Below are 13,371 nucleotides of genomic sequence, written 5' to 3'. Positions count from 1 at the left end.
CATTTTTACTACATTTGTAAGGTAACATCATAATATTTCGGATAGGAATAAGCCACTTAAGGTATTCAGAAAAGCATTGAAAATGTTTTAAATGAATTTTAATTAAAACATCTCATTGTTCTTGGTTAGAACCCTTTAAAATAAAGTTATATTAAAAGAAATGGTCTTTAATCACTTTATTCATTTATCATATTGTTCATCCCAGTGTAAAACGATACTTAAGTTGCTTAAACATTTACATTACCGTAAATTCACAGAAAAGTGCACGTTTAGCTGGTCACTCTATTTGGTCATCGGTCTAGTATCCGTAAACAGTGTTTGTTCATGGGAAAAAGTCACTCGGTCTTTAGCGTTGAAAAAAAATGGTAATTCCTTTGTCTTCAGCGTTGAAAAAATGGTTATTCCTTGGTCTTTAGCGTTGAAAAAAATGGTAATTCCTTGGTCTTCAGCGTTGAAAAAAATGGTAATTCCTTGGTCTTTAGCGTTGAAAAAAATGGTAATTCCTTGGTCTTTAGTGTTGAAAAAAATTTATTATGCAAGGCATGATACAATTCTAGTAAAGGAATTTAGGACATGAAACTATCTTTAAGGGGATGGATGGTCAACAAGTTATCAATCAAATTATGCCTTAAAATTTTGAATATGATGGTTTTGGCCACAAACTATGATTATCTGTATGTTAAGCAAAAATCCTAAAAATTTAGACTAATGATTATCTAACAAAGAATGCATATATCAGCTTCAAAAACTTGAATTCATTTGAATTCGTTAACAAAGTTATTAACTCACCCGAATTTAATTTTGATTAAGTTCGGTAAGAGATCACAATAAACTCGAGTATTAATGACTGCCAGCGACATACTTAGATATGTTCATGGGCACCACTGATAATTGATTGCTCAATAAATCATATGTACTGACGACACTTAGAACAAAGCTGAATAAGTGTAGAACGAAGCCTAAGTAAATTTTTGATTTAAATCTGCTGTCCTGCTGAATTATTGTAGTTTTTAAATACTCTCTCTCCATATTTCTTACAATAACGTTTTGAGAAAATTACGTTCTTTGTTTATAAAATATATATATAAATGTATGTGTGTATGTATATGTGTGAAATGTATTGAATGAGATATGATGTATCGATGATGCTTTGAAAAAGGATCAAAACTTGTATGTACCCAATGTCTTATTCAGCATTTCAAATCAAATGACATGAAATTCATTAGATATATTTATATATGTGTGTGTGTATATGTGTGAAATGTATTGAATGACATAAGATGTATCGATGATGCTGTGAAAAAGGAAAATGTATGTATGTACCCAATGTCTTATTCAGCATTTCAAATGAAATGCCATGAAATTCATTAAATTCTACCTCTTTGGAATTTAATATGGTCATTTCCAAAAATTTAAATTGGTTATAGGAGGTTGTTTCTGTTTGGGGTTTTTGTAGAGATTGAGGAAGGGGCGTATACAGATTTATGTTTCTTATTATTTTTCGTGCTCTAAAAAGTTTTAAGTCTATTAAGTTTTAAGTTTCACGGACTAAAAACCTGATGTGCTTCTTTACACTCAATTAAAATTCTACCATTTCTCAACTGATCAATTATAATTAAAGTTTGAAATCGTGCAAACGCAGATGCGTCCTAAAATTAGTTCATACTAACGGAAATTTTGATAAAAAATTTAAAATTTTCGCATGTAAATGATGTACAATGTACATGTACCATATAAAGGATTCAGAGCAGATTGTCGAGCATTAGAGGCAGAGAGAAAGGCTAAAGGTATGTTTTATTTTTTGAAAATACTTAAAAAAACAAACAAAAAAAGTATCAATTTAAAAGAAGCAAAACAGATAATTCAAAATTAAACACAATATTCTACGATTAGATACTAGTAAAATAATGATATCATTAATTTTATTCAATTTTTTAAATTACATAACAGTTTGTTTTTATTTTTTGTTTCTTTGACAGAGTCTTTTTTTTTGTCGCGTACTTTTTGTGTATGATTGTTGTTTCTTTTTTCATTTTTTTCCTATTAATTTTGTTGTTGGTTATATAAACTTAATTTCTTTCAGTCGATATTTCTCGGTTTTTAAAGTTATACACTGTTACATCGTACTAGTAACTCATATGTTTCTTATCAAATTTGAAATTTTAAAATGTTTCAATAGTTATATAAATTATCATTTACTAATGGAATTTGATTTCAAAAGTGAAAATATGGCGATTGTTTGGACGAAAGCGGTTTCCGTCTTCTGTCTAGTCCTTTCTTTACTTAAACTGTCGTCTGCTCTCCTGGAACCAAATCCGTTTCCGGAAACATTGAAAGAATGCTACGACTTCCGTTCCTATAACATGACACCATCTGACGAAGTAGCTCTGATGATACAAAACCATTGCTTCAAGAATTACCAGTACAAGCAGATTGCTGAGGGGAAAGTCTGGACTGCCCCTAATATCACGCAGGAGGGTATGAACTACATCAACAGCTTGTTTCGAAAGTTATTCGGTGAGATAGTTGCCTCTAGCAAATCCAAACACCAGAAGCGGCAAGCTGCTGTTAGATTCAGGCGGGAGGTCCGAAGTCCGGGTGCCTTTAACACTGTGCCGGATAATTATGCCAGTGCCAAGGTGGCATTTTTGCACCCGCTTAAGATGCAGTTTCGGAAAAATCCATGTATACCAAATGATAGACCATTGTCTAGAGAGTATATAACCACTTTTGTTTTTATTGTGTTTCACCTGACAGGTGAGATATTTACCTTTAAAAATTAATATCCCATCGGAAAATGATAATTCCCATAGGAGAATTGACTCTCCTACAGGAAATATTGACAATCCTATAGGATTTTTTTAAATTCCTGTAGGAATTATATTTCCTATAGGAGAATGGTAATTCCTGTAGGAATTTGATTTAGACATGTAGTTTTCCTATAGGATATTCAGTTTTCCTATCGGATTTTATCAAATCCTATCGGAATTGAAATTCCTATAGGAAGTTCTTGTATTCCGATAGGAAATTTCAAATTACCTATAGGAATATTGATTTTCCTATGGGAAAAATTATTTTCCTATAGGAATTTAATTTTAAAAGGTAAATATCTTACCTGACAGGTGAGATACACTGATAACAAAGGTGGTTGTTAACTCTTTAAGCAATGGTCTATCATATGGCATATTTGAATTTTTCGATATATGCAGCTTAAGCGGGTGCAAAAATGCCACCTTGGCACTGGCATAATTATCCGGCACAATGTTCTTTGCTCCTTTTGCCAACTGCATCCAAGATCTCTATGGAAGGGTAAACACACATGTTGCAAAATATATATGACTGTATAGGTTGAGTTGTATGGAATCCTAAGTTTCGATATATTTGTTCATCATTGCTCTCTCGTGATGTCAAGAACAAAAATGCTTGTAAAATCGATTCATTCATATAATAGAAGCGATTATAGTCAATAATACCTGTAGTTGATAAATCAAAGTGGTAGGAGCTATTACATATAAATATGTATAAAAGAATGGTTATTCGTAGTCGTTATAACACCTAGGACTACAGTCAACCATTTTTGTTAGAAACATTAGAAGCTATAAATTTTACAGAATGCACAATCCGATCCTCCAATGAACATGTATCAGGTGATAGCGTCACTACACACGGGACAAGTACTACAATCAGCGCACGAAGGAGCGGCTTTCCTGCCCTGGCACAGAATATACCTATTGCTGTAAGTAATTACAACTCAATGAAGATTTCAGCACATTAAAAATCTTTTTACCGAAACATGCAAATGTTTGTTAGCAAAAAAAACCCCACCAAACGATTACTCGTTTATAAGGATACAGTAAGGATACAGTATGGCTACATGTATAGGCAATATACGTATTAGATACAAAGCTTCATAAGAAGTTTTGTTATTTGGTAAAATCGGATATTATTCATTTGACTAAATATAACTAGATGAAAATAATAGTAACTATTTCTCTTTGCATATATTTCACTGTCAGTCTTTGGGTTTCAGTCTTGAGACCGCTTGCCGTGGCGTGCCTGTGCCATACTGGGATTCCACGGTGGACCATGTTATGCCTGACCCCACCAGATCAATTGTGTGGAGTGAGCAGTTCTTTGGAAATGGTGATGGACAAGTATTGACGGGACCATTCCGGAATTTCCAAACGACTGTTCCTGGGGATAGTATTACAAGAGAAATTGGAACAAGTGGGTAGCTATTGGACTTCGTATTTTCTTTGTTTTAATCATGACCAGTTAAGTTTGCAAATCTTCTATCATACTCACAGATTTAATGGACATTTTTATTTTTAAAAAACAAATCATTCAATTAAATTTTGTGTTAGTGGAGTCAATCACATTTCTAACTATTAGTTTGATTGTCTTAACAATTTAGAGAAAAGCCCGTAGAAAAGCATATTACAATTGCATTCATTTGTTAATAAAAAGCAATAATAGTTAAATCATTTATTACTATCATTATTATTAGGTCGAAACGCTTTATTCACCAAAGAAGGTCTTGCAGCAGTTTTGAGTCGAACACGGTATTCAGAAATTGTTGAACCTAAAAGAGGACGCGAATATGTGTATAGTTTAGAAGGCCATCACAACGGTCCACACAACTGGGTTGGAGGTCATTTACCCCTTCCCTGGGTAGCTGCATTCGACCCTGTCTTTTTTATGCACCATGCCTACGTTGATGCCGTTTGGGAAGTATTCCGGGCACAGCAGATACGGAATGGAATCGACCCAGGACGAGATTATCCTCTTCAAAACGAACCTGGACACGGTCCATTTGACATAATTGATTTCCGGCCCTACTTTCCTCCCATACGAAACATTGACGCGATGTCCCAAGCTGTAGCGCGACTTGTTAGATACGAACCATTCCCGTCATGTCAGAATAACTGTAATTCAAGTCCACACTTAACCTGTGTAGGGGGAGTGTGCATGTCTAGAGCACGCCCTGCAGCCTCACCTATAGAATCTTTTGGAGGTGCAGCAGCTTTTGGTCCAAGTGACCAAGACGTTCCATCCCAGTCACGAGTTCTTGCACAGGCCCGAGGTCCTATACCCGGCGGGGAAAGATTCCGTTCCTCGCCATTCATGGACACCCGTAATCGCCCAAATACTATCGGGAACGCCCCAGTAGCACCCGAATTAGAGGCTGCCAGTTTCCAAGCAAGGACTGCAGGAATGCGAAGCAAACGCGATGTATCCAATATTCTTCATTACAACGTTTCATCAAACGCCCACGTCCAGTCAGTATCTTCATTGGAACGATCCTACACAAATACTTTTATCATGGATGGGGTGATTGATGTGAAGCGCTGGGTTTACGTACCCGTTCGTGTTGTCTACAACAGAACAAATGCAAACGGGAACGATCCGACTTTCAAAGCAAACATTTTAAAAGAAAACCTAAATGAAGTGTGTCGTGCCGTCGGATCTGGAGCCTCAAAAGTATATGTGGCCTCTAATGGGTTAGATTACTTTGGTACATACAAAGAATTTGCAATCATAGATGAAAGGCAACCAATCTCCGAAACAACAGCAGCTGTAGGTATCAAGAACCCGGATTACGGTACAGGAGAGGCCCTGTTCTCGGCATACGACTCTTGTGGGCGCCCATGTCGGCCTCTTTGTTTAACTTCAATCCAGGGAAAGCAAAAATACAAACCATGCTCGGGAGTTTTCAAGATCTCGTCTGCTGAACCAAAAATGTTCAAGCAAACATACAGCGATGTGTTTGCCCTTGATATATCGCTGGACAATTCCGTGGCCTCTGGACCCGGAGACGATTTAAGTTCCCCCAGCATTACATTTGTATGTGACGAAAACAAGCACTGGCCATGGGTGTATTAACTTATTCATCATGGGTCAAAATAATAAATTGAATTTTTGTCATTTGCTCTTGTTGTCAATAAAACGTATCGGATATAAAGAATACGGCAAGTATGCGTCATGTATGTACAAGTATAAAAAAATTAATTCTCTCTCTCTCTCTCTCTCTCTCTCTCTCTCTCTCTCTTCTCTCTCTCTCTCTTTACATACCGAAATATGTCAATCGTCTAAAACTTACGGACTCAGCAGGGGCTGACAAATACATTTTTAAAGCACTTGCCCTCGGGCAAGTGACTAGGCAAAATTCACTTGCCCTACCTTAATATCTACCTGCCCCACCTAAATCTTTATTTTGATAAAATAAAAACAATTCTCATATAAAGTGTTGTGTATTTGTTTATTTCATTTTTCATACACTTCAAATTCATCATAGTTATACATTTTCATTTTGTCTGGATTTTCTCTCAGGGGCCTGATGTCCATTCACATGTCTACCCCTGGATGACCCTAACCAGTGTTCTATTGCCTTGGAGGCCTTAAATTCATGGAGGCTTGCAAATTTTCCTGACTTAAGTTTGATCTTAGTCTTGTTTTCATTAATTTCATGCTGGAAAAAATCTCTCACATTTTGCTGAACTACAACTAACACTCAACATTAAATCTATGACTTTCTGCAAATGTGTAAACTTTGGGGAAGCTGTTTCAGACACTAGCAAATATGCCTCATAGATAGACATACATGTAGTTTTATAATGTGCAATACATACTTTCAAATCAAGATATTCATTTAAAATTGAATCCTTAGTTTCATCAAATATAGGTTCAAAGAATTTCGTAGAAAGAATTGTTTTTTACGTTGCCAACCGCAGGAAATTCCCTGCAAATTGTGCAGTACATTGTGTCATTTATATCGTCATGTCGTACCCAAGGCCAGGTTTCCTCCCACGTTTTCACATAGCATCTTTTCCGTTTGGTCTTTTCGTATTTACCATGTAATGTAGTTTCGTTGTTGTTTTTATCAGCTGTCTGATCATCTGTACTTTTTCTCTTCGTTTTTGTTACAACTTGTCCATCGTCGAGCTGTATGTCATATGTACACGTTTTTTCCGCGCTTTACCTTTACTTTTTACAGAGACTTTGTGACTAAAGTTAGCACTCGGCACACCTCGGCCAATTCGTATCTAATAGTTTGATGTATGTTACGGAATTGACCGAGGTTTGCCGAATGTAAAGTTAGATGATAAATTATTAACTCGTACGTAAATCTATTTTCAGTGTAGTCGTTTGTTGTGTTTAAAAAATTCACTTGCCCTCGGGCAAGTTCCTACTGATTTTTCACTTGCCCGATCGCAAAAAGCACTAGCCCCGGGCGTCGGGCAATCGGATTTGTCAGCCCCTGGGACTGTCTTGCATAATAATTTTTGCATGTATGCTGACTGCTCAACTCAATGAATTTTTGTTGTTGTTTTCATAAATAATTTATAGCTTTTCTTTTTCTACTTGGCATATTTACATTTTCCTAAAGGAAAACTGTAATATTTTCAATAATTTCCTATCTTCTAAAACGAAAGAGTTTTACTTTTCGAATAAAACGAGAAAAGGCCAATGAGTTTATATATACGCTGTTAGTAAACGTACATGGAGTTGGTCGTGGATTTCGGATGATTAGATTCCGCGTAGCTATTTTTCCTCTCTTTTTAGGGTCTTCCGTTTCCAACGGAAGACCCTTTTGTTTTTCTTCGGTTTCTTTTTATTATTATTTTATTTTTTATTTTTTTTCTGACTCTTTCTCGGCTTTATATCTCAGAAAATTTTCATCCGATTTCAGTGAAATTTTCAGAGCTTTTGTAAAGTTACCGTGCCTCAAAGATGTCAAAGTTTCAGCATTTACGTCACTTCCGTTCAAATTTGGCGGCCATTTTTAAATTTTAAAAAAGTGATTTTGTCCGGAAGAAATCTCCGTAAACTTTAAAGATATTGCTTTGAAATTTTTACTGATGATAGATGTATCAATTCTATAATGTACTGGGGGGTTTAAAATTTTGTTCATTAATTTTGCTCAAAACTGGAAGCAGTTCCAATTTTTGGAAATTTTCATTTTTTTGAACAAAATAAGACAATACTACAGTCTTATAGAACTGGCCATGGTGAATTCAAATCTGAAATCCGTTTGAAAATCGGACGATGCATTACAGAGATATCGGGGTTTAAACATTGATTTTTCCGGAAATTTTGTTTCCACGTCCTCGGCTTAAAAAATAGCGTAATGTTCAAAGTAAAATTAATTCGTACCAAAAATAATTGTTAAGTCGTGCTTGAACACATTCGGATTTTTTTTTGTCAAGTCGTTCTTGAAATTAGAAAGGTTTTTGTTAATTCGTACTTAAAATCATTCGGATTTTGTTAAGTCGTACCGAAATAATTCGATTTTTTCATCTTTTTATTTAAGTTACTCTTGTTGTTGGTTAAAAAGCTCTGCTTCTTCCAGGAACTTCCGGCTTTTCTTCCGACATTAACGGAAGACCCACTCGTTGCTTTGCAACGAGCTTTGCTCTAGTTATAATTCAACTTATGCGTGTAAGCATGAATGTGTTTGCTCAAATCTTGGTTGTCATACCATTCAGTATGTTTTATAACGACATTCAACTAAAAGAGATCATTGACGTGTTGCCACTGAACAAAAGATAACTCTTGCAAGTTCCCAGAAACGTCACAAAAAGGTTATCTTACCTTGTAAACTTCAGTATTAATAATTCATTTGATTCCTTTATGCTCTGATGGCCGCATGTATATTGCATATTGCGATTTCATTGTCATGTAACTCGTACAATTAGAAAACACGAAATGTGCAGATCTGCGACACATTTTTGGATTAAATAAACGTTGTCTATCCAATGTACGGATTCAAAAGGAATTCTCCAAAAGGGGGGGGGGGGTGTCCCTGGGATAATTTGGTTTTCTGGGAGGAGAAGGGGAGAGAGTAGGGGGTCCGAATTCTACTAAAGATATTTATAAGTATCATTTTTCGGAATGGATATGCCCCCCCCCCCCCCCCCCCCCCCCGATCTTCATTAAAGTTAGTGCATGCGGTTTGGTGATTCAAATTGTAATTCTGATAATTCTGATCGATTAATTTTTGTAAAGAAATTTCCCAAAAACCAAGAAATACAATTTCATCAAACAAATTGGTCTAATGCTTTATTCATGTTATTAAACTCACATATTTATCTTGAGGCAGAACACTTTTAAGTGGAAAATAGTTACTTGATGCTGGATAAAATGGTAAAAGAATGTTATGCAAAAATTGTTACTTGCAGTTTCTGAGGTATTTATAAAGAAAACCTAATTATTAATTTAAAGAAATGTTAGCTTATCTTTTTATTGCCTTGGTGATTAGTTTTAGTACGTTTAGTCTATATCTTCTGGGGTTTTTTTTAAATCGTGATACTTTCTCCTGAAAACCCTGTCCAATGAATCAGTTTACCTTTTTGATTGGGTCGTGTTAATTTTTCTAATAGATAATTTAATCCACTTACGTATCTAATTAAGAACCATCATTTGATAGAAATTACTAAAACGTACACGTCACAATCATACATGTACGGAAGCGTGTTACATATGCACTTCAAAACTTTACGCGTTAATCTGTAAAATTCACCCTATAATCTGTAAAATTCACAGTTTAATCTGTAAAATTTACACTATTAAGTGTAAAATTTACATTTTAAGGTCAAGATCTAGTAAATGATTCCAGACTGTCTTTTTGGTTTAAAAGAAATATGTAGAAAATAAAACGATATTTTGACATTCTATATTTAATCACGGGAAAAGTAATCCCGGTACCTATATTCTACTCGACATCATTTTAAAGAGGAGGTCAAGAGCTTGTTTAATGCCGTTTTTGGAGAGACTGTAAGCATTCTAGATATATTTCATCAGTCAAAAGTGGACAAAACTCTGATATTCGTTACTTTTATCCTTCATATTTCATTTAAAATGATTGTTTAAAACATGATTTTTTTATTGTGTTTACCAAACAATTTAACAGCGGTTCACCCTATGAAACAAAGATATTGTTATGAAGCATCATTAAAAGACTTTATATGTTGAATTTCATAAACCTGTAGGCATCTTTCATTTACTAGATCTTGACCTTAAACTTTAATCTGTGAGTTTCACTCTTTAATCTAAAAATTTAAACATAACTCTATAAATTTACACATTAATCTGTAAAATACTGTGCAAACACTGCATGGCTGTACTAATATAATGATAGACATTATATCTGGCGGCCGCATCTTATTTATCTGGCAGCCAACACATAATCATATGGCGGCCATCACATAAAATGTGGAATTATATGTATTCATTTTTGTTGGTTTTGAGTATTTGTTTACTAAAATTTAAGCAAATACACAGTCTTCAATCCTCCTAAATGTATATCAGACGTCAACTTTACTATATCAAAGAATCGATTTTATTCATATGTATGCAGTACAATTTTGTTAAATTATGTATTACGTACAAAATCAAAGTACTCATACGGAATCGCGGTTTAGACAAAATGATACATAATGTTTATTCTTTGAATGAACAATAAATCAACATAGTTTGTTATTTTGATTGTGAAATCATCAAAGAACGGGGGGGGGGGGGGGTGATAAGCTGAGACATAAAACCACTTTAATAAGTCCATTTGAAAAACACACAATTTTTTTTCTAACAAATATCACTTTCGTTTATTAAGTAATTTATCATAGGTACTAGAACACATGTTATATGTTTTGGTTTTATATATTTAAACCTGTAGCCATTGGCTACTATTTATAGCATATAACCTGTAGAACAGGTATTCAAGTTAGGCACGATTTTCACTCATTCGAAGGCTTTTCTTTGCCGCATTTGCACAATCCCCACCCACCCACCCACTTATTTAGTGACATTTAAAAATCAAGGACTGTGCACTATGTAAAATGGTTTATTTCAGAAAGAAGTTTGAAGAATCTTTATATGTATTTGTACGTGTAAATAAATGCAGCAAAATAAGCGCTTCCTTCACTAATCATGTGTTTTGTTATTATTGTAAATAATTTATGTTCGGTTGAGTGGAACGAATAAGAACATAAATGTCCCTGTATTTAAGAGGATTGAAATATTCACTAACTGAATAATCTCGGTCTATAAAGCTTCAATAAAATTATCGCAAATGATTAAAACTCTTCTATGTATGTGATATAAGCCAATTCTACAGGAAAAAGTGTGATTTTTACACTTTGAGTGTAAAATTTACTGGTTAAAGTGTATATTTTAAAAATCATGTGTAAATCTTACAGATTAATATGTAAATTTACAAATGAAAGTATGAACTTTACAGGTGAAAGTGTAAATTTTACAGATTAAAGTGTAAAGATTTAAGAGTGAATTTTACGGATTAAAGTGTAATTTTTACAGATTCAAGTGTAAATCTTACAGATTAAAGATTAAAGTGTAAATTTTGCAGGTTTAAATGTACAAAATAAGTAAATGTGAAGTGCAAATATGGCATTAATACGCTTCCATATTATATGAACCCAGTGGTCATGTATGTGGGTTTTTTTAAGCATGTATACTTTCAGTTAGAGAAATGAAAAAAAATTAATGAGTAATTAATTACCTCTTCCTGACAAGCGACTGGGGTTTTTTTTTTAATCATGGACAAGTGAATTTTTATTGCGGAGATATGCAATGCGCATGTAATTTGATGTCTGCAGGTCTTTTCTTTCGTTTCTTGCTTTACTGTATACGTCTTAAACTAAATATCTGTGACAAATAACAATTAAATTTGAATGATTAATTACACGATTTGTCTTATTTATGGAAGCAACTCAATCTTTACTCAAGGTGTTTTATTAATCATGTAGTTAATTTTCGTCCAATCTCAGTATATACATTTCATAACGATATTTAAAATGTGTTTGATCATAGACGTTTAACTTTCATGGAGGTCCCTCTTTATTAAATAATTTTTTTTTTCTTTATTTATGGAGTTTTTTCTGCTTTGGGTTTTTTTATTTTTTTTAAGAAATCTGCCTTCTTTGGTATACAAAATTAAGACTTATCTTATACTTTGACCAAATCAGAATTATTGAGTTTCTGCGATTGCTATGTGGACAAAGCCACATTTTATTAGATATAAAGCAGGCAAGCAGGCATATTTTCATATACACACGTACATAAGTAAAGAGATATATTAACAAATTGTCCTATTATATGAGTGTGATATTGTATTTGGTTGCATGTACATTTTTATGATATTTAATATGATTATGCTACCATATCACACATTATTTGTTATTATGTATGATTTATTGAAAATTTAATAAAATCTACAACTCAAGGGCAAAAAAAGAAGAAGAAATAAATCTTGTTGAACTGTAAAAGGAAATCCGGAAATGAAAATGTTGTCATATGTTAATTCATAACGAAGGGACTACCTTTCTTAAAGTATAAATAATATACAGATATAAAAAAAATCGTTACATATTGTCCTAACTTTGGAAAATTCATATAATATTCGTATTTCAATTACGCTACTTTATTATAACAGTGATGGAATCTGCATGAACTTTTTTATTAATCGTAAAACAGAATGTCCATATTACCACTCCTAGAGAGCAGAAGATACTTGTCTACCTTAAAACATAAAATATTGCAATTGTTTTCTCGCCCAGAGGTAAAAAAAAAAAAATACGGTTGTAAGCAAGGTAAATATAGTGGCCCACTTACATCTCGTACAATGCTATTTATTCTAATAATTTGTCGATAGTTTTATTCAAAGTTACACATTTATAAAAAGAAATTTTGCAAGCAGAGTTCCTTTATGAATAATTTGTTGTAATTTTCTTTAAATTTTAAAAGCTAGTGTAATAATAGATGATTCTATGAAATAAAAAAATTTAAAAAAAAAATGTTTTTAGTATTGATTCACTACTTTGGCTATATTAATTAGCAAAAACAATAGAAAAAAGATAGAATGACAGACTTCATAATTTTTATAACGTTAACAACAATTTTTATAATTAAAAAACTGATATTCGAGACCATAAATGAATTATTGCCCAATTCTAAATTCAATATGTAGGATGCCTTATCTGTAGGCAGAAAGCAATGTATATTTGTCAACATTCTACGTACATGTATTTACCAAAAAGTTTCTTTTTACTGTAGTTTTGACGTGTAACTACATGCATAAAACATGCAATTATGGACTTGACATATAGAGAGCATGATTGAATAGAAATGGTATCTTACAGTATTTGTTTTGAGAGAAGAGAGAGAGAGAGAGAGAGAGAGAGAGAGAGAGAGAGAGAGAGAGAGAGAGAGAGAGAGAGAGAGAGAGAGAGAGCGAGAGCGAGAGAGAGAGAGAGAGAGAGAGTCATGATAGACACATAAAGTATGTTGTGTGAATATCATTGATGTTAAAGTTGCTTGTAAAACAATCTTTCATTTGTAGAAGATCTTTCATTTTTG

At 33.5% G+C, this 13,371-nt stretch overlaps 1 protein-coding gene across 1 annotated transcript; it reads left to right on the top strand.

Moving 5' to 3' along the window:
- Window positions 1-2,201: 2,201 nt before the first annotated feature.
- On the top strand, window positions 2,202-5,885 carry LOC128190167 (tyrosinase-like protein 1). The gene is made up of 5 exons (XM_052862097.1): window positions 2,202-2,602; window positions 3,267-3,309; window positions 3,612-3,736; window positions 4,031-4,227; window positions 4,508-5,885. The coding sequence occupies exons 1-5, from the start codon at window positions 2,202-2,204 to the stop codon at window positions 5,881-5,883; spliced, it is 2,142 nt and encodes a 713-aa protein (XP_052718057.1). The 3' UTR covers window positions 5,884-5,885.
- The last annotated feature ends 7,486 nt before the right edge of the window (window positions 5,886-13,371 follow it).

This window comes from Crassostrea angulata, chromosome 6 (genome assembly GCF_025612915.1).
Source record: "Crassostrea angulata isolate pt1a10 chromosome 6, ASM2561291v2, whole genome shotgun sequence".
NCBI classification, from domain to species: Eukaryota; Metazoa; Mollusca; class Bivalvia; order Ostreida; family Ostreidae; genus Magallana; species Magallana angulata.
The sequence above is the reverse complement of the archived record's forward strand: the minus strand, read 5'-3'. Positions and strand labels throughout refer to the sequence as shown.

Bases quoted from the DNA above. Each gene is read 5' to 3' on its own strand.
- LOC128190167 (XM_052862097.1), top strand. From the start codon at position 2,202: ATGGAATTTGATTTCAAAAGTGAAAATATGGCGATTGTTTGGACGAAA. The intron at 2,603-3,266 runs CTTTAACACTGT...CGGCACAATGTT, and splicing joins GAGGTCCGAAGTCCGGGTGC to CTTTGCTCCTTTTGCCAACT. The intron at 4,228-4,507 runs GTGGGTAGCTAT...CATTATTATTAG, and splicing joins TACAAGAGAAATTGGAACAA to GTCGAAACGCTTTATTCACC.